This window comes from Gossypium arboreum, chromosome 7 (assembly GCF_025698485.1).
Source record: "Gossypium arboreum isolate Shixiya-1 chromosome 7, ASM2569848v2, whole genome shotgun sequence".
NCBI classification, from domain to species: domain Eukaryota; kingdom Viridiplantae; phylum Streptophyta; class Magnoliopsida; order Malvales; family Malvaceae; genus Gossypium; species Gossypium arboreum.
In genome coordinates, this window is record NC_069076.1 from 7,956,687 (window position 1) to 7,976,501 (window position 19,815).

Consider the following 19,815-nt stretch of genomic DNA (forward strand, 5'->3'; position numbering starts at 1 on the left):
TCCCAGCTTCTTGCATGGTGGTTTCCTGTATTGAGAAAGTCAACAAAAGCAAAGCTGAAAGCACTATAAATATATGTACTTCTGCCAACCATTTCATTTCCTCTCTAGAAGGTTTGCTAATTTAAATGCAGAATCTGAGGCAACTTTACCATTGTTGCTTTCTTACGAGGAAGTCCTTTCCATCGTCTTCCTCTACACTGCTTTCTTTGATTCCCAAATATCTTTGCCTCCCAACTCTTCACCCTGTTTCTTGGATTTTTCTCCCTAAAGGTATGCACCTTTTTTTTACACAGAGTCTGCGGATTATCCAATTCGAAAGCAGAGGCGCAGCCAGTAGCATTATTTTGACCCCCAAAAAATTATTTGTTTCAAAATGAAACTTTTTTTTTGACTAAGAAACTTTTTGACCTTTTTTTAAGATTTTAAGAGTAAAGAGAGATGGTGAAACGGACAATGATCATAAATTCTTGTCCTATTTTAAATCCCAATCTTTTAAAAGTGTTGTTTTACCCGGTAAATATACATATTAACATATATATGTATATATATGCATGTATATGCACTAATTCAAAACTGGGATTTTACCATTTTTAAAGTTTGGTTTTAGAATGGGTCCATTTCAGCCAGCTCTGTTTTCTGAATATATATATATATATATAAGAAGAATATAAGACAGAGTAGAGATTCTGGTCTTCAATATTTAAAGGGTCGTGTGTTGGTTAGAAATTGGAACTTGGAACTTGGAACTTGGAACTTGGAACCGGTCTCATTGAAAACTTAATCAAAACCTGTTTCTTTTCTTTTCTTTTCTTTTTTTGTCTTTTAATTCCTTCAGGTCAATATAAGAGTAACTCGATAAGCTCCTCTGCGAGAAATATGTCGACTTCAACAATTGCATTAGCAATTGAAAAGCAAATGGTCCTTGAAAATGGGGTTCAACAGGTTGAATTACTTAATGGGGTGGAGGATTCATATGGTGGGATCATCCTAAACATGGAGGAACCTATGGAATCCGAGGCATTCGTCTATTCACTCAGAGCTTCAATATCACAATGGAAGCAACAGGTCAGTGATCCCATCTGTTTGTCTCTACATCTTAATAGCTTTGATAAAGAATTTAAGTGATTTTTAAATCAGCAAACCACAAACCATTTTGCAGGGGAAGAGGGGCGTCTGGATTAAATTGCCTATTCAACTTGTTAATCTGGTTGAACCGTCGGTTAAGGTAAATGCATTGGAATTTCGATAGTTCAAGATTGGGGTTTTCTGGTTTGAACATTGCAATTGTGGTGTAATTCAATATTTTGGAATTTGTCAGGAAGGGTTTAGGTACCACCATGCGGAACCAGATTATATAATGCTTGTGAATTGGATCGGTAACTCTACCAATACCATACCTGAAAATGCATCACACCGTGTGGGGATTGGTGCTTTTGTCACCAATGACCAAAGAGAGGTAATCCCTTTTATTAATGGAAGATAGACCTTTTCTCTATGTCCCCATGTTTGGGTTTTCTTTGTGAAAAAAATGAAAAGAACAGAAAAATCTAACATTGACCCTGACATTCTAATTTTTAGGTGCTTGTAGTTCAAGAGAATAATGGCACGTTCAAAGGCAAAGGTGTGTGGAAATTCCCTACTGGAGTCGTTAACGAGGTGAGTCAAGCTAGCAACATGGTGTTTTTGTTCTTTAATCTTTTTGCCTTTAACTGAAATTTCCTGTTCACAGGGTGAAGATATTTGCATGGCAGCAATCAGGGAAGTTAAAGAAGAGACAGGGGTAAGTCAAGCAAATGGATTTTTCCTATATGAATAATTCTTAAGGTTCTCTCTTGCTACATGAGTCTAACCATAGTGTTTATTTTCTTTCAGATCGACACTGAATTTGTGGAAATTTTAGCATTTAGGTATGGCTTTTCCCTTCATATTGATTGTTTTTTGAAATGAACATGTAGTTCTTCAGGTGATTTACATACTGGGAGAAAGTTGGTTTTCTAACCTATGTCTCTCTGATCTTTCCCTCTATACAGGCAAAGCCACAAGTCGTTCTTCACGAAATCGGATTTGTTTTTCGTTTGCATGTTACGTCCACTCTCGTTCGACATCCAGAAGCAAGAGACAGAGATTGAAGCTGCTCAGGTACATTCTCATAAACATGCATGAAAAGACTGCTAATTCTAGGAGCTTATTTGTCGATGGAAGTGGTTCTTTAATGCAAAAAAAAAAAACATAATTTGACTATGGCACAACTTATAGATGAATGTCCCTGAAATCCTGGTACCCAAGGTGAAGGCCTGACCCATTACACCGATCTTGCTGGCTTGGATTGTTTAAGTTGCCAAGAAAGATGGCCCTACTTTAACATTGCAATGCTGAGATAACAAACCAGAATTGATCTTTCCCTCTTTTGTTTTTTTTTTCCAGTGGATGTCGATCAACGAATATGCAGCACAACCTTTTATCCAGAAACATAATGGCTTTAGTAGTGTTGCCAACGTATGCTTAGCAAAGTTAGAGAAGGACTACGCCGGATTTTCCCGGATTCCGACAACCACAGCTTCGGGGAAAACTAGTTACGTATACTTCAACAGCAGAGATCTGAGCAAGCTGTAAGCAGCAGTGTCAAGGTCACTGAAAATGAATAAAATTCAAATTGTTTTCATGCACAAGCTGATCCAATAGAAACTCAAGCTTGGTAATATAGTTTAATAAAGCTACCTATGTATATCTTGTCATTGTCATGTTATGATTGTGATTAAGATATTATATATTCCATTCGTATTATTTAATTTCAAGGTTAATTGAATGCTTGAAATGCTGAATCAGGTTGTGATATATATATAAATATATATAACATGAGGCTAGTAGTACATTAAAAATTGAAAACAACAGGACATTAGAACATGGGAAGAACGAAGTTCCAGCATAGCAACTATCAGATTTTGTTTCCAGATCTAAATAGATGTGAATCATAATTATATAAGAGATTTAGAAAAAAGAAACAAAAAGAATATTGCATTTACAGCTCAAACAAGATGCAATGTAACCTATTCTATACATTACAAGCTAATAATGACAAACGGGAATAAATAAAAAAGAATAAAGAAAATGACCCCATGCAAGTGGGACTCATCACTTATTGCTCTTTTGCTCACAAACCACCAAAGAAATTAAAAGAAAAAGAAAATTTCAAATCTCTCACATGAAATAAGGACCCCATTTCTCGTTATCCAATGGCCTAAAAAGTATTGTCTCCCATACCATTTGTATCAATCTGATAAATATTTCTATATCAGTGTATTCACATCAGCAATACCCCAATGCACAGGCTCAGCATCCCCATCACCAATCTCCTACCGTCCAGTCCTGCAACCCCATTGTCATTGTCTGCCGTCTGATCATCAGCTGGATCACTCTCCGCTGGTGCATCGGATTCCGGTGCATCGGCTATCTTGTGTTTGGATTTGGATTTGGATTTGGATGGCTTGGGTGACTCAGCCGGTGCTTCCACTGGCTTGTACAACTCCCTGGGCAACAATACCTTGTTAATTTTGTAAACAATCAAAGGCTCTTCATCCTTCAAAGTCCCTGTAATCTTTGCAGTCATAACTTTAGTCTCCAATGTCACCACCTCGCCGTCGTTTTGAATGGTGAAATCATACTTGTTTGCTCCATCAGTTGCCAATGTGTTCATAATCCCATTGTTGGATTTCAGCATTTGCATGGACTGATACACGGGAACGCCGTGGTACAACAGCAGGGACACTTTCTTGGATGCTGTCAAGTTCTTGTATTTGGGCATGAAATCCTTAATAACAGGGTCGGTGGGGCAAAACACCGTTAAACCCCCATCGATGTTTTCGTTAAATGTTGCATCAGCTCCTGAAGCGATCAGCAAATCTGCAAAAGCTTTGCATCCTTGCTTTGACATTATCTCTGTTAGATTAAGCTTGCTTGGCTCCGCCGTTGGGGCTTCAGCTTCAGCTGAATTCAAAACCTGAATCAAAATTGAACATTAGCTAATCACCAATGTAAGAACTAAGACCAATTGATAAATATAATATACCTGACTGATTTGTAAGACAGAGATGTTGTAAGGAATCTCTGCAACGGACTTAACGTAAACAGCATCGAGATTTCCATCATTGTTTTCAGCCCCGAAGCCGACTTTTCCGCCTTTAAGATCAGTGATGTTGATGTAGCCAGAGGAACCAGGAGCGGCGCCACTAGCCTGGAACATGGTGGAAGTCAAAGCAGTTCCATTGGTAATCTGGTGAAGCTTCTTGGAACCAAAGTAGTCGACGAGGACATGGAGAGAGAGGACATTCTTGAGGGTGTAGAGGGAGAGTTGTTTAGACAAGAGGGATGACATGGCAGCATTGTTGAGGGCCAGAACAGTAATGGTTTCGCGTCGGTTGATCTCGGAAGCCAAGTGAGTGAGTGTGAGGTAGTGGTTGAAAGTAGAGAACTCAGGGTGTTTGGCGAGTATGCGTGTGATGTTGTGTGCATTTGAGGTGGAGAAGAGGAGGAGGAGGAAGAAGAGGGCGGTGGTTGCAGGTGACATGGTGGGTTGGGAATGGAGAAGATAGGAATGGGTTGGATCTAGGGAAGATATGATGGTATTTGTGTATAAGTAGAGAGTGAGGTGGGGTTGCCTCATGACTGCCAGCTTATCAATGGCTGGGATTGGACCCACATATAACAGTGGGTCCCTTCTCCACCCTTTAACGGCTACCCATTCCTTTCTTGCTTCACTCCAAAAGTCAATATTAGGAAACCCCTTACTTCAACCAAAGAACCTCCGAGCAAGTTGATACAATTCAGATCCGTAATTGCATTTACATTATTTTTATATTTTAAAATATTTTATTGAAATAATATATTAACGAAAATCTGTTATTTTATTCCACTTAGCAATAGAATTATTTTTTAAAAATTTAAAATTATAGATAATTAATTTAATAAAAGAGTATATAAATGAAAAGTTATTATAAATAATAAAAATAAAATATAATCCACGACAATGGCGAAGCCACTAAGAAGATTGTGAGATCAATTCAACCCATAAAGAAAATTTAAATAAAATTTATTTTAACTTTTAAATAATTTATATAATTAAGTATTAATTCAAAAAAATATTAAAATGACCCATAACAAATTTTAGAAGAATCTGTCAAAATTTTGAAAAAGAAATTATTTTATATAAAATAAATCTATCTCTTTACACGTACTAAAACCTATAAATCTAATCTTTTATTTTCTTTCAACACTCAGTCACTTTATTATCAAATTTCTTTTAGTCTCTCACTCTTTCTGGAATTTTTATAAGATAGGTATTCAATTTTTAATACTTTCATATTGGTCTCCATAATTTGATAACAACTCTTCTTTTTTTTCATGTTTTATTAATTAATCTATAGAAAATTCGGATTGTGACTTTTATTATGATAGATTAAGATTTTTATATAAGATTTAGGTATTATTTGATAAACTAAAAACTCAATTACTGAAAATTAAGTATTAAAATTTTAATTATTGAATTTAAGTTATAAAATATATTTTGCATATTTCTTAAAAGAATTAAGTATAGAATATAATTAAATTGTTTAATAAATGTAATTTATGAAAATTTAAAGGTAAAGTTTTTAAGAGTAATGCTAAAAGAAATAAAATAAAAATAATTGAAAATCTCTACCTTAAATGTTAAGTAGCTCTTTATCCACTTATCATTTTACACATTCTTTTTTCATTTAAAAATCCTATCATTTACTTTTTATTATGGATTATCAAAACATGTTTAAAAATTAAATTAAATCATTGAAAATATTAATTTTTAAATTAATTTTTAATGGTTTATCAAACAACACCTTAGTTTTTATTTATGTAATGATTTTGGGATATTGATTACATCTAAGACTCCTAACATCGTGATTGAGTAATAATTTTTAAAACTTGATTTGTACAAACTCTTGAAGAAATTGAAAATTATTGTATTTATAATATTGAAATTCTTGAATATTGATTAGAAATTTAGCATTTTATTTAGAAAATGTTGTTACTAGTGTGATTATTATGAATATTGTGTTCAAAAATTAGTATATTCCATTCTTATGACTCTAAAAAGCATTTAAGCGGTCTTTATTTTTATAAGAGAAAATTAATCAGTTGGCTTCAAGAAAACCTCTATATATCTAAGGCTTAGATTTGTTTATTCTAAATGTTTAACAAAAATATAAAAAATTATTTTAAAAGAAAGTTTCTAATGAAGTAGAAGAAGAAGAAGAAGAAGAAAAAAAAATTTATTAAGCATTGGTTTTATGATTTTTATAAATGTTTTAATTTTAAAAATTTACCCCACAATTCAATTTTTTTTGGCTCTTCCTTAATTTATGATAAACTTAATTGCTATAATAAAATAATGTCATAAAGATGACTAACTGTATACATACGAATATATTTTTAAAAAACACTTAAATATTAAAGAAACTGTTAAAATAATTAAAAAATTAAATACGTTCTTGCTTGATATCTTAATTTTAGGTAAAAGCCTTGATAATTAGTTAAATGAGATAGTAAGTAGTCGATAGTAGATGTAACAAATCGCATGACAATTGACATAAAAATAATAACATGACAGATGAGTGTAAATTTTTTAATATTAAGCCCAACAAATTATAAAAAAAACCTAAAAAATTGAAAAATTTTAAAATTTTTGAAGGAATTAAAAAATTCAAGATCAATAATATTTTTAAAATATTAAGAAAAAAATTGAACTTACATTTACTCATTCATTCAACTATTATTTGATCAAAGAAAACAGTCATTTAACTATTACATAAAATAATGTAATTTTTTAATGTATATAATTAAGATCCAAACATAAAACATGTTTTCATAACACTGCAGTAATTTGTTTGGTTGCAGCTTTAAGAAGATAACTTAGGATCAATTTAGTACACAAGACAACATCTATTGAATATTTATGCTTTTAAAAAGCTTAAATGCATCAATCAAGGCCAATCATATACTTGGACTAATTTTTTATTAATTTTAATTTTTAATTTTTAATTTTAATTTTTAAAATTTTAAAATTTTATTATTTTCATATCATTTATAATTTTTATGAACTTTAAAGAGTTTTAGAATTTTTCAAATTATTTTAGAAATTTATACTTTTTTAGGATGTTTTTGGTGAGGAATTTGTAGAAGGGTTTTAATTTTATCAAAGTTTCCAAAATTTTAAAATTGAATTTACTTGCCTAGGTAAATATATTAGAGAATTTGTTAAATTTTAGTTAATTTCAAGAAGGAATTTTAATAGCTTAAATTCTTTTTTCAGATTTCACCTAAATAGGTGGTTTTTTAAATTTCTCTTAATTTTATTTAATTTAATACACATTATCCTACTATAAGATAAAAACTTAAGCTTCAAAAATCATTTTATTTAATTATAATATATTTTTAAAATTTTATTTTACTAAACTATTTATAATTTTTACAAATATAGTGATAGCCGTATTGAATTTTTTATATTATTTATTTTAATATAATTATTATAATTAGTTTTTAATTTTTATAATTTGGTTTACCTGTTTTTTCTGAATCAGTTGTTTATCCAAAAAAGCAATTGCAAATCTTAATATTTTAAAATCTCAAAAATTTTAAAATTCTCCTTCCAAAACGCTTTTAAAGTTATTTCAAAATTTTTAAAATTTTAAAAATATTTTGACTTAAATACTGAAATACCCTCATAAAATAATTTTAAAATTAAATTCAACCCCAAATCCAAAACTACACTTATTTGACGTGTAGTCATTTTCTATGTTAATTGCGACATAATTATTTAATGGACCATCAAGGGTTTGAATGGAGAAATCAATTTCAAAAGCTTAATTAATTGCGAAATTTCGATTAAGATATCAATTGAGTGCTATTTTGATTAGGCGCTTCTTTTTTTTATTATTTTAAGATTTTTTTATCATTTAAGAAAAAGCTCATATAAAACATATTAAAATTTATAATATTTCATTTTTCTAAAAGGTGAGAAGCAATAAAACATGTTCTAGTATTTATATCATTAAAGTTATTTGTCCAAATAAAAAGTTCGATTAAAATTTAGATGAGTTTTATAAGAAAATTTAACAAAAAATAAGTTTGAATAAAAATAATTATACCAATATTTTAAATTATGGAAACCGCCTAAGCTTTAAAATTGAAGGCCCAAGCCTAAAAATTTATAATATTATATTTTTTGAGAATATTATTTTTAATGAATTATATTAATAAAGTAAAACTCGAACAACCAACACGATTAACGTGATTTGAACTCAGACATACCTAAGACGGTGAACACTCTTAACTCATCAAACCATCACATGAGTTTATAATATTTTATTTCTATATCATATAAAAATTAAATATATTCATATATTTTTTAACCATAAGTTTAGTATAAAAATGGAATGAAAGCATATATAAAAAAAAAGGCAACACATTCCAGAGTGAGCAAATGGGGAGTGAAGTTCAATATTTCTCTTTATTTCTTGTTAAAGGGAGAAAAACATACATATTCTGTGAACATTTGGTTATCTGTTACATCTATTATTGCAAATTAGCAATCAGTAGCTTGAGTTACACCCAAGAAAAACACTTCTCAATTTCGATTAAACGTTTTCGTAAGAAATTCATTCCAAATTCCCATGTAGCATGTTTTGATGAAATATTTGGAATCTTTTGAGTAAATATTTATTTTCCAGGGAGCAGGCGGCACATTGCAGTCGACGTGGGTCCTCTTTGCCTTCAATTATTGGTAATTAATGTTCAACTTTTTTGTTGATATTTGGTTTCTTTTCATACATCTAGCTAAGTTGTAGACTCCACCGACGTCGTTTATAATTTTCATGCCATGTTGATCGTGCACAAGCTTTCCACTTACTTGTCCACATTTTTCTCATTAGTTTAATACTAGGACAATTATTTTATTTTATGGATCGATTTTTGGCTATATCGGTGATGTATTCTTTTTAAACTTTTTTATTCTTTTAAACACATCGTGCACAAGCTAAAACTCAATTATTTCAAAAGTTTCAGCCTTCTAATCTTAAGGAAGTTAGCCACCCATTTCCTCCGGAAGGATACCACTATTCGTTCCTTGAAGCACTAAATCTTCTATTAAAAATGTGATTTTTTTTATCACCAAATTCTTGCGTAGGTTCAACAACCCCATACCATGAATTAGAAAAGAATGACAAAATATGTCCCATCACAAACATTTTCGTCTTATCGTGGGCATATGCCCTATGCGTCCCACAATTATGGTTTGATAGCAAATTTGCCACGTTAATGCCATCTAACACGTGACCTCACCTATAAATAGTCTCCAACACAATGAATAAGAGATCGACTTTCTAGCACTCTTGCATAAACTCTACCATTTTAGTCTCAATTTTCACTGCCTAGCTTCCACTCTTGACACTCTCTGGCTTCTTTCCCATACAAGGTGAACTGATCTCTGTCAGCACCTCCAGTCTCTTTTCTGTATCTCCTCCTTATTGATCCTACATATCAACAATTGGTGCAGTGAGCGTGGACAACATGACTTCTCAGTTTCAAATCGATGCTCATGCCATCCTAGTCAACTTTGCCAATCCAATTAGCTTTTTTGCTCCGACCGACACTATCATCCCAGTTAATCCTGGATCTTCTTCTAGCTTGAATGTCACCCTAAATCCACCTTCTCAATTGATGAACCAACCCTTTTAGTATGCATCTATTCTTTTACCACTTCTTGTGCAGCTTATGAAAGCCCTCAATATCTCATTGAATTCTTGTCCAATTATCTCAACCCTACCAACTATATCCATTCTCCCTATAGTTTTAATCCAACCGGCCAGTGCAGAGGCTTATTTCTCCCCAGGTACATCTCCTAAAAGCCGTATGGAACAAGTGACTCTCTATTTGCAGCAGGCCATTCCCTACCTTATTGCAATACCATTTCTATCAGTTGTCATTTTCATTCCATTAGACCAAGGCTCCTACCAATAGCATTCAAGGTCCAAACCCTATAATGTTGAAGCACAAGAAAAGCTACGACACTTGAAAGAATAGCTTTTTCAATAGGAGCATCATTTTAAGAAACAACAAGAACAACATCTCATTGACCAATGAAACGCTCAAAATGAACAACTAATAGTTGAATTACGAGCAGCTTGAGAGGTACCTAGGTAGGAAGATCCTATCCACCCAAATGATTAAGCTTAATTCATGGTCTGCAAAGATCATGAACGTCACAACTTGAATGATCCACCTAGAAACAATATCCAGTCGATATGCCTTAGAATACCTATGGCAATAATAATGTTTCTTTGGAGGAGCAACTCAGCTTTCAAATGAGATATTACAAGAACTGAAGGGAAAAAAAGCAAACAAATCTATTTGGAACCACTCTAATAAGCCGCTCCTGAAGTATTAGCCAATCATATTTCAGCTTCTTTCAGGTTCCTAAAATTCATGTACAATAAATCAAGAGATCCAAAAGACTACCTAGATAACTGCAACAACCATATGAATATCCTTGAAGCCTTCGATGCTATTAACTGTAGGATATTCTCCATGACTCTCTCTTTCAAACAGACCTACAGTGGTATTTATCATTACCTCGAGAATCTAATCATTCCTTCAAGCAATTAGCAAGGTAGTTCATGAGTTACTTCTTAACTAAAAAGACACTCCAACAATCTTCGTCTTACTTGATGACTATCCACCTAGGAGTAAATGAATCCTTTCGAGATTATTTCTGTCATTTAATATGACCACCATGATAATTGAAAGGGTTACGAATGAATGGGCTATCCAAACCTTAATTGCTAAGACCACCCATTAGAATCTGAGGTACATCATAATCGTGAAACCACAAAACAAGCTATCCACCCTATATGAAATGATGCACAAGTTTTCAAAAGGAAATGAAGTAGAAAAAGCTCGTACCAACTATTCTACAACCACCACTGATAACCCAATCCCCTGTGGCATTCTTTATGGTGTTTTCAAGGTTGTCAATAGCCAATGACCAATTATGGGGTAGATAGGGCCTTAGACAATACAACCTTTCAAATCAAAGAGACTAGGTGTGGGTTAATAACGTATATGCCTCTAACTGTCCATGACCCATCCGAGGAGATAGGGGAGGCTAGGATCAAAGGCTCAACGCACCTATAATTAATAAAAAACATACCACAAACTCAACTTCTCCTCGACCTAAATATTTAACCAATTTGAATACCAAGGGATCATGGAAGCGACACTCCAACTACCACCCAACCAACACCATAACAACTCAAACCATCACTATAGATACCACAATGCCCCGGGCCACCATGTTGAACAATGTGCGCATCTGAAGAATGATATAAAATCAACAAACTGGAAAGGGAACTTAAATTAGTATCTAGCCTAAGAACATTATCAATTGAACAGATATCATAAAAAAAAAGCAAAGCCATCCAAACCACATCAAGACGATAAGGGCAAATAGCTTGTCAAGGGTATCATCGATGTTCTGATTAGAGGTAAACATGTAGATTGGGTAGCTTCTAACTTCAAGCAAAAGGCACATCTGAGGAGCATCATTTTTGTATCACTTATAGTGAAAAAAACCCAAGACCTCCTCGTTGCAACTTTAATTTTAGAGTCCAATGAACGAGATGTCATTAATGTCGAGTGAGATGGTCCTCTTATAGTTTCTGCTACCATTTCCTTATTCTAAGTAAAAATAACTTTGATAGATATAGGAAGTTTAGTGGACATCCTGACAGTAAAATCTTTCCATCAAATGGGCCTCAAAAACTCACAGCTGAATCCAACAAGCTTAGTCTATAGTTTTTCCAACCAACCTATTATGGTTAAAGGGTCCATCGTCCTCTCGGTCATTCTAGGTGATGACAATCATACCATCAAGCAAAGTTCCTAATGGTTGACCATCCAATAGCCTACAACCCTATTTTTGGAAAGCTAATCATGAGAATGGTAAAAATGGCGGTGGCCACATTTTGTATGATAGTCAAATTCCCCACCTCATTTGGAAAATGGTATATGAACTCCGATCAGAAGACAATATAAAATATCATATTTTTTTCCTTATAGCTTATGTAAAAGAGCTCACCTTATTTGCCTTTCTCTTCGGCCTATTGTACATTTTCATTCTGCACTAGGAGTAAATGTTATGGAAAGGACCACATTAGATGAAACATCCCTAACCCGTATCCGTCGCCGGAATAGAGTTACGAGGCATTGCTAGTCATAATACAGCTCAACACAGTTATATATTTTCTTTTCATTTATAATAAACTTTAAAATCAAATAGCAATCATTTACTTAATACAAAGTAGTCAAATTTGCATATAAGAAACATTAAACCAAATAAAATCATACATGCTTTATTATTTATAATTCGTATACAAGTCATGCTTCAAAATTTGACCATTCCAACAACATCAATTTAATCATATATTCAATCCAATTAACATGACCCAAAGTTATATTACATGTACTTAACAAATATAACGTTCGAACCACTTGACTCTAATATTAATGGCACTTGTATACCTAAAACATATTCCAACATCTATCATTACATTTTAGTCATCAAATATATGTCAATATATCTATATCATTAGCAGAATATCAAACTTATCATTTCATAACTTCTGCGCAAGTGCATAATTAAAACCATTCGAACCATATTACACTAATTAATATGCAATCACATATGAGACCTTAATAATATTACAACATGGCCAAACATAATATTTTATGCTCATAATACCCAAAAACAAAGTCATTTCTAAATACAATTACCAAATCATGGCTAACCCAATTCATTAACTAATTTACATATTATATATATGCATATCAGCTTAAGTTGTACTATTCCATATGGCTTAATAGACAAAATTATATAAGCACAAATAAGCATTACCAAATGACCAAATTTCAATTGTAAAAAAATAGCTAATTTAAATACTATTCACTTGATTAATAATAGTCATTTCATAAGTACAAATGCCAAAATAAGACATGCTATTTTCACATATTATGCATCATACCAAAATGTCACACACAAAACCAATTTGTTTCTCATATATTTTGCTAGCATATTAACCTCAAAATTTATACCATTACCAACATTTAATATTAAGCTAAATATATATATCAATTCATAACCTAATGCAACATCTACATGTCACTTTGTAACTACACGTGTGATTAACAAAATTTACCTATAACACATTCATTGATTGTCATTTAACAACCGAACCTATAAAGCCAATATACAATCAATAAATAATCATCATTTTACCTCATTACCAAACCAAAATATATAAGCATCCACCACCCGAATTATACTACATTTCATACTTCCAAAATGAACTAACCATAAAATCGAATTATACCTCATGCTTACCATTTATCAATTCACAATATAAATTCATTTTATGTAACCAACTAATACAATAAGACCGCACCCAAAAACACATCCATCAACCACATTAGTATCACTCAAACTGATTTCATAAAACCATACATCACACAAGATACACCATGATACATACTTCCCAAAATGAGCTTATACCATGATCGAAAATACACAAACATGAACATCATTTCAAGCCATTTTCGTATGGCTACATATATACAATTTCAAAACCAACCATATCAAAGACTAGCCTATACATTCCATATGTTATAAAATTCAAGCTTAATATTGACCGTTGAACCATTCGAAATTAATAAGGATACTCGAATAACTCAAAAAGCTCGTACAATGCCAATGTCTTAGACGTGGTCTTACATGTAATCAACTATTGATGCCACTGTCCTAGACAAGGTCTTACACGTAAATCACAAATCGATGCCAATGTCCCAAACGAAGTCTTACACGAAATCACAAATTGATGTCAACGTCCCAGACATGGTCTTACACGAAATCATATATCGGAATCCTATGTCATGACATATGTATCCTAACTATTCCTAAGGTTCGTAGTAATTCGATCAATTCAAGCTCGTATGTAATGCTCCCATGCTTAATTCAATTCAGCATATAAACATACATTTGTAATTATTAAATTCGACACTTATAATATATATACATTCAAATTTAACGACATTTATTTACTTATGAACTTACCTAAGATGAAGACGAACGAACCGGGACAACTATTCGACAACTTTAGATTTCCCCTGATCCAATTCTGATTTCCTCTTTTCTTGATCTAATTCAATATAAATTTAACTTGTTTATTCATAAATTCATTCAAATTCACCCAAAAACACATAAATGGGCAATTACACTTTTTCCCTGACATTTCACATTTTTTACAATTTAGTCTCTATTTCACAAAACACAAAATATTCAAAATTTCACCACACCCATGCTTGGCCGAATTTCACTAAGGCCCCTAGCAGCCTATTTCTTTCATTTATTTTACATTTTTACCTCTCAATTTACACAATTCACAATTTAATCCTAAATAGGCATTTCTACTAAAAATCACTTAATTAAACTTAACAATCTAACAACATATATTTATTTTTCATCATCAAACACAAAAATCATCAAGCTATCAACAATGGCAAATCTCAAATTCATCATCAAATTCAAAAATTCAAGCATGGGCTAGCTAAAACACGAAGCAACGATATCAAAAACGAAAAAATTATCAAAAATCGAGCTAAACACATGCCTAAATTGATGAACACAAGGGCCGAACCTAACTTTCTCTTTTCTTTCTTTTTCCTTTGAAATTTCGGCCAAAGATGAATGAAAGTGCATGGCCATTTGTTTTGTTTATTTTTTATTACATAATATTATACATTTACAAATTTAACCTTATTAATATAATGATAAAACCTATTAATATAAGCCCATTACAGTCCATGCATGTTTCCAAGGGTGAAATTACATCTTAAGGACTCCACATTATAAAAACAATAGCAATGTGGCACTTTAACAAATAGCAAGTCACTTATACATTTTACGCGATTAAGTCCTTTTTATTAAATCAAACACTCAACGATAAAATTAAATCACGAAAATTTCACACATATAAATTAACATGCTATAGACACCAAAAATAATATTAAAATATTTTTTTGACTCGAATTTGTAGTCCCAAAACTACTGTTCCGAATAGGGTCTAAACCAGGCTGTTAAAACTGTAAAAAGCTTGAAAGAAAGACCAGATACCCACCTCCAAAAGAGAAAGCCAGGGGAAACCACAAAACCCGTTCGCCTGTATCAAAAAGACCCCGAGAAAACCACTAAGTTGCTTCCACCCTATCACTTGAGGAAAAAAAAGTAAGTTCTTTGTTAATAGAATTTTGAGATGTCTTCACGTGGACAGCTGCAGCATGCCTAAGATCTATTCATCCGTTATTCAACATTCTTTGCAAGTAGATTCAGTGCTCGCTCAGCTAAACAAAAGAAAATAAAATTTTCTAATGAGAAGGTAACATCAACTAAGGAAAAAGTAAATAAGCTACTAGCAACGGATTTCATCCAATAAGTTACTTATCCTAAATAAGTCTTCAATTTGGTTATAGTACCCAAATCCAAAAACAGGTGGTGAATGTGTGTGGATTTTACAAACTTAAATAAAGCTTACCCTAAGAGTAGCTTGCTTGTGCCTTCTATCAATCAACTAGTAGACACCTCGATAAGTCATCCATTTATGAGCTTAATGGATGTGTTACCAGATTATAATAAGATTTTCATGGCTGAAGAAGATCAGGAGAAGACAATATTTATCACTAAAAATGGTCATTTTTGCCATAAATAGAGTAGCGCATCAATAATCTCTGATAGGTGTTCATAGTTCTCCAAAGGTACAATATGTAACTCAATCTAAGCAAATGAACTTTTGGGGTAAGAGCCAACAAATTCTTAGATTCATGATTTTCAACAGAGGAATAAAAGCTAATCTAGAAAAGATAAAAGCATTCTAGAGATGAACCCTCTATAGAAACATAAGGAAATTCAATAGTTGACCGGTCGTATTTTGACACTCAACTACTTCATCTTGGAGATGGCAAACAGATGATTCATGTTCTTCAAAGCTCTAAAAGTTACGTTTTAGTGGACCAAGAAGTGCCAACAGTCTTTTGATAATTAAACATTGCTTTGATAATGTGGGTATCATCTAATCTGCAATTTTGTAATGTTTAAGCAAAAGACCTAGAAGAATTTCTTCATCAGTTTGAACATATATGTAGTACTATATTCTATGTAGGAGTTTCAAATTAGGCAATACATCTATTACTAATTTCGTTTTATTCAGGAGGAAAAGTGAAAGAATGGCTAGATGTTGCTTTTGGATACTATTACCACTTAGGAAGAATTTCTCAAGTTATTATTTGGAGAAATATTCTAATGACGATTGAACTCACGACATCTAATAGATTATTTGAGTTCAAAAAAAAGATACTAGAATGTTAGGTCAAGCTTAGGGCAGGTTCAATATCATACTCCAAGGATTAATTGGAATTGGTGTTGATATAGCTATACAACTTCATAATTTTTATGAAAGGCTAGATGTTTATAGTAAGGTTTAGTTTGATGTCATATCTAGAGGAACATCTAGACTAAGATTACTCAGATAATTATACTACTTGAAAACACTAGTAGTAATGATATGGCTTGAAAGAATAGGCATATTAGTGCTTCGCAATAGGTAGGAAAAGCGATGTAAAAGGTTAATGCCAGGAGTATTGTTAGTGAATTGAATACAAGTATAGTGTTGTATGAAACAATGAAGAATGATTTAGTAAAGGAACCGAATGAGCGTGATATGAATCATTTCTCAAATTTAGAGAGCATGAAATCAGTTGGAAATGCATTTGGGTTTGAGCATAGTAATATTGCTTTCCTAGACGATGGTATGCATTGTTCAAAAGGTGTTGGTTTCGAAAGTAAGGATGACTCAAACATTATAGTTGAGTAAGCACATGTAATCCAATTGGATTGATGAAGACACTATAAAGAGCCGTTGGGACTATTGGAAGACACATCGAAGAAGATGATCCCGTTAGTTGTTAAGCCTCTGAGTCTGGAATTGAAACATTTACCAGAAAATTTAAAATATGAGTATTTGGGAGCAAAAAATACCTTATCGATCATCATTTCAGAATGATAATCGACTTTGCTTAGTGTGTTGAAGAGCATAAGAAAGCCATTAGGTGGAAATATTGCTAAGATCAAAGATATCAGTCCTATGTTATGCCTGTTGGAAAACCGAGTTTGGAAAACGCAGGGGAAAATAAATTTAGGAAAAAATCAGAGTTTAAAAAAATCCAAAATAAGAACTTAGTTGTGTTTTCTAAAGTAATAAATACTTAATAAAAATTGTACATTTTCGATTTGTCTAGGATGAACGCTTCGACCGAGTAGTCTTCTCCACTGTCCTTAAGCTCACGTCTGCCGAGTACGAGCTCGCTTCGAATAAAAAAAATTCACAAAAATACTAGTAAGATAATTTCGCAATTTCACCAAACTTTTAGGCCATGTTGTAAATAAGAAAAATATTTCTAGAAATTTTCTGAAATAATTTCTTTAAAGAATTTTCTCTCTACAACTTTGTCTTGAATTCAAGTGTGTGTAAATAATGGCCCAAGTCTTTCTTTATATAGGGAGAGAGTTTAGAAAGTTCAACTATAATTAAACTTAATTATTTCAATATTAAATTAATATAATATTTATCAAGATAAATATTAGATTAAATTTAATATTAAATCTTATTAAACTAATAGAATATTTATCTACAAGATAAATATTAAATTAAATTTAATATTAAATCTACTAAAATAATATCATTTTTGGAATAGTTAATTTGAAATCAAATTCTCTGGTAAAGTCCTCGTAGGAATGTAATTCTTCCACTACTCAACTACCGAAGACCTGCGCCGCCAACCATTTTCCAGCCATTGAATGTCACCGTCACAGTTGTCGGCACCTTGAGCTAGTTCGACTTTTGCCTGTTCAACCCGAGCGAGCCAGTGATAGCTCGATCGATTTGATCTTGCCACCAGTTGGACTATCGACCCAGTTTCACATACCAGGTCCGATTTCACAAACTAGGCCCGGTTTGACAGTTCGACCAGTTTTTAGGTCTAAGTCTCGGTTTTGGGCTCCCAGGCCTAATTTACGATGTCAGGTCCAATTTTCAAGTTCAATTACCTATTGGACCAATTGTTTAACTTGAAAATTAATTTTCAAAAATATTATTTTAATTTAAATTAATTTAATTAATTTAATTTTACTCGATCAAAATTAATTTTTCTCAAAAAACACTTAGCTTTTTCAAATTATTTTTTCAAGAAAATTCTTTAATTAAATTCTCTAGTTGAACAATTCTTACGGCTGCACAATTTAATTCCATATAGAATAAATCAACTGAATTAAATTATTTCCAAAGTTGTAGAATTTACTATTAATTCAAATGCAATATGATCGAGCTTTTTTTGAGATCGACCATATACAATTAGGTTTTAGTAATTGCAATTATGCCTAGAAGCATCGTTCGAATAATTCGCCATTGCTTAACCATAGAGTCAATTCATAAGAAGTATCATGATTGAAAACTCCTTATTGGATACTCTTTACGAAAGCAATTCATCTAACTGTTTTGTCCAATGACTTCATCATGTGTGTGTTACCTTCATATAATATCCTTGATTCTTTTCAGTTAAATTTTTTTCACTCAATACAATCCTATTTTATCTCATTGATCACTATCAACAAATGACTATGATAAGTTTCTCGTTCGAGATCAAGCAACTCGTGGCCATGTTCCATATTTATCAATCCACACAATACCAATGAAAAGATATTGTTAACTCTTTAATTGAGCTACTATTGCTAGTAATTCATGCCATACACAAGTTATGTACTCAACATACCGACTATCGGTTCGATTATCTTTAGAGCATAAGCCTCTACTTATATCAAAGCACATGAGTTACATACGCATAGTTAGTGACTAACTCAGGATTTAGATAAATCACACCATGAATGTCACAAGTGAATTAATTCACAAATGGATTAAGAATTAATTCATCTTGGGTCCAGTCCAATGTATCATTCTGCCAATGGATACATCTATGTCTCTACCCATCAAGTCAACTACTTCGATAGCCAAGATTAGTTATCTCTTCAATTAGATTGTAGACAACATAATAATCCTTTTAAGTATTTGAATCAAATGCTCACTTTGATTCTTTTACGGGATTATAGACTCATTTAGATTATCTATTGGAGTAAGTTGTCTTTCTCGTAATGTAAATGTTCTTAAAGTACCACTTATCAACATTTTGAACTTAGACAATCAATGAGCTAATATTTGTTTGTCATAATATCATTATGCATGCAAAATATGAAAGACATAAATACAAAAAACATAACATAAAATGTGAAATTTATCAAAGTACATTTTTAAGCATCGAATCATAACTGCTTACCATCCACAAGCTACTGGTTAAGCAAATGTATCAAATGTGAGATTAAAAAAATTCTTGAGAAGACAGTGAACCCATATCAGAATGACTAGTCAGTTTAACTAAATGATGCCTTGTAGGCCTATAGGACAACTTACAAAATTCCGTTAGGGATGTCTTTATATTCCATTGTTTACAAGAAGAACTATCATCTACCATAATGTTAGAGAAACAAGCATATTAGGCATTAAGGAATTAAATCTTGATCCTAATTTGGCTAAAGACGTTAGGTTGTTTCAACGACATGAAGTAAAGGATTTTTTATTT

The 19,815-nt window shown here is 32.1% G+C and overlaps 2 protein-coding genes across 2 annotated transcripts; one reads left to right on the forward strand and one right to left on the reverse strand.

Annotated features, from left to right (window-relative positions):
* The first annotated feature begins 70 nt into the window (after positions 1 to 70).
* LOC108486131 (nudix hydrolase 10-like) lies at positions 71 to 2,815 on the forward strand. The gene is made up of 9 exons (XM_053030863.1): positions 71 to 270; positions 836 to 1,065; positions 1,160 to 1,225; positions 1,319 to 1,456; positions 1,579 to 1,656; positions 1,730 to 1,780; positions 1,873 to 1,907; positions 2,031 to 2,139; positions 2,425 to 2,815. Exons 1-9 carry the CDS (start codon positions 126 to 128, stop codon positions 2,611 to 2,613), a joined length of 1,041 nt encoding a protein of 346 aa, XP_052886823.1. The 5' UTR covers positions 71 to 125; the 3' UTR covers positions 2,614 to 2,815.
* Positions 2,816 to 2,940: 125 nt separating this feature from the next.
* On the reverse strand, positions 2,941 to 4,675 carry LOC108459845 (fasciclin-like arabinogalactan protein 2). Its single transcript, XM_017759242.2, has 2 exons — positions 4,067 to 4,675; positions 2,941 to 3,997 (listed from the first exon to the last, which is right to left on the reverse strand). Exons 1-2 carry the CDS (start codon positions 4,658 to 4,660, stop codon positions 3,302 to 3,304), a joined length of 1,290 nt encoding a protein of 429 aa, XP_017614731.2. The 5' UTR covers positions 4,661 to 4,675; the 3' UTR covers positions 2,941 to 3,301.
* Positions 4,676 to 19,815: the final 15,140 nt, after the last annotated feature.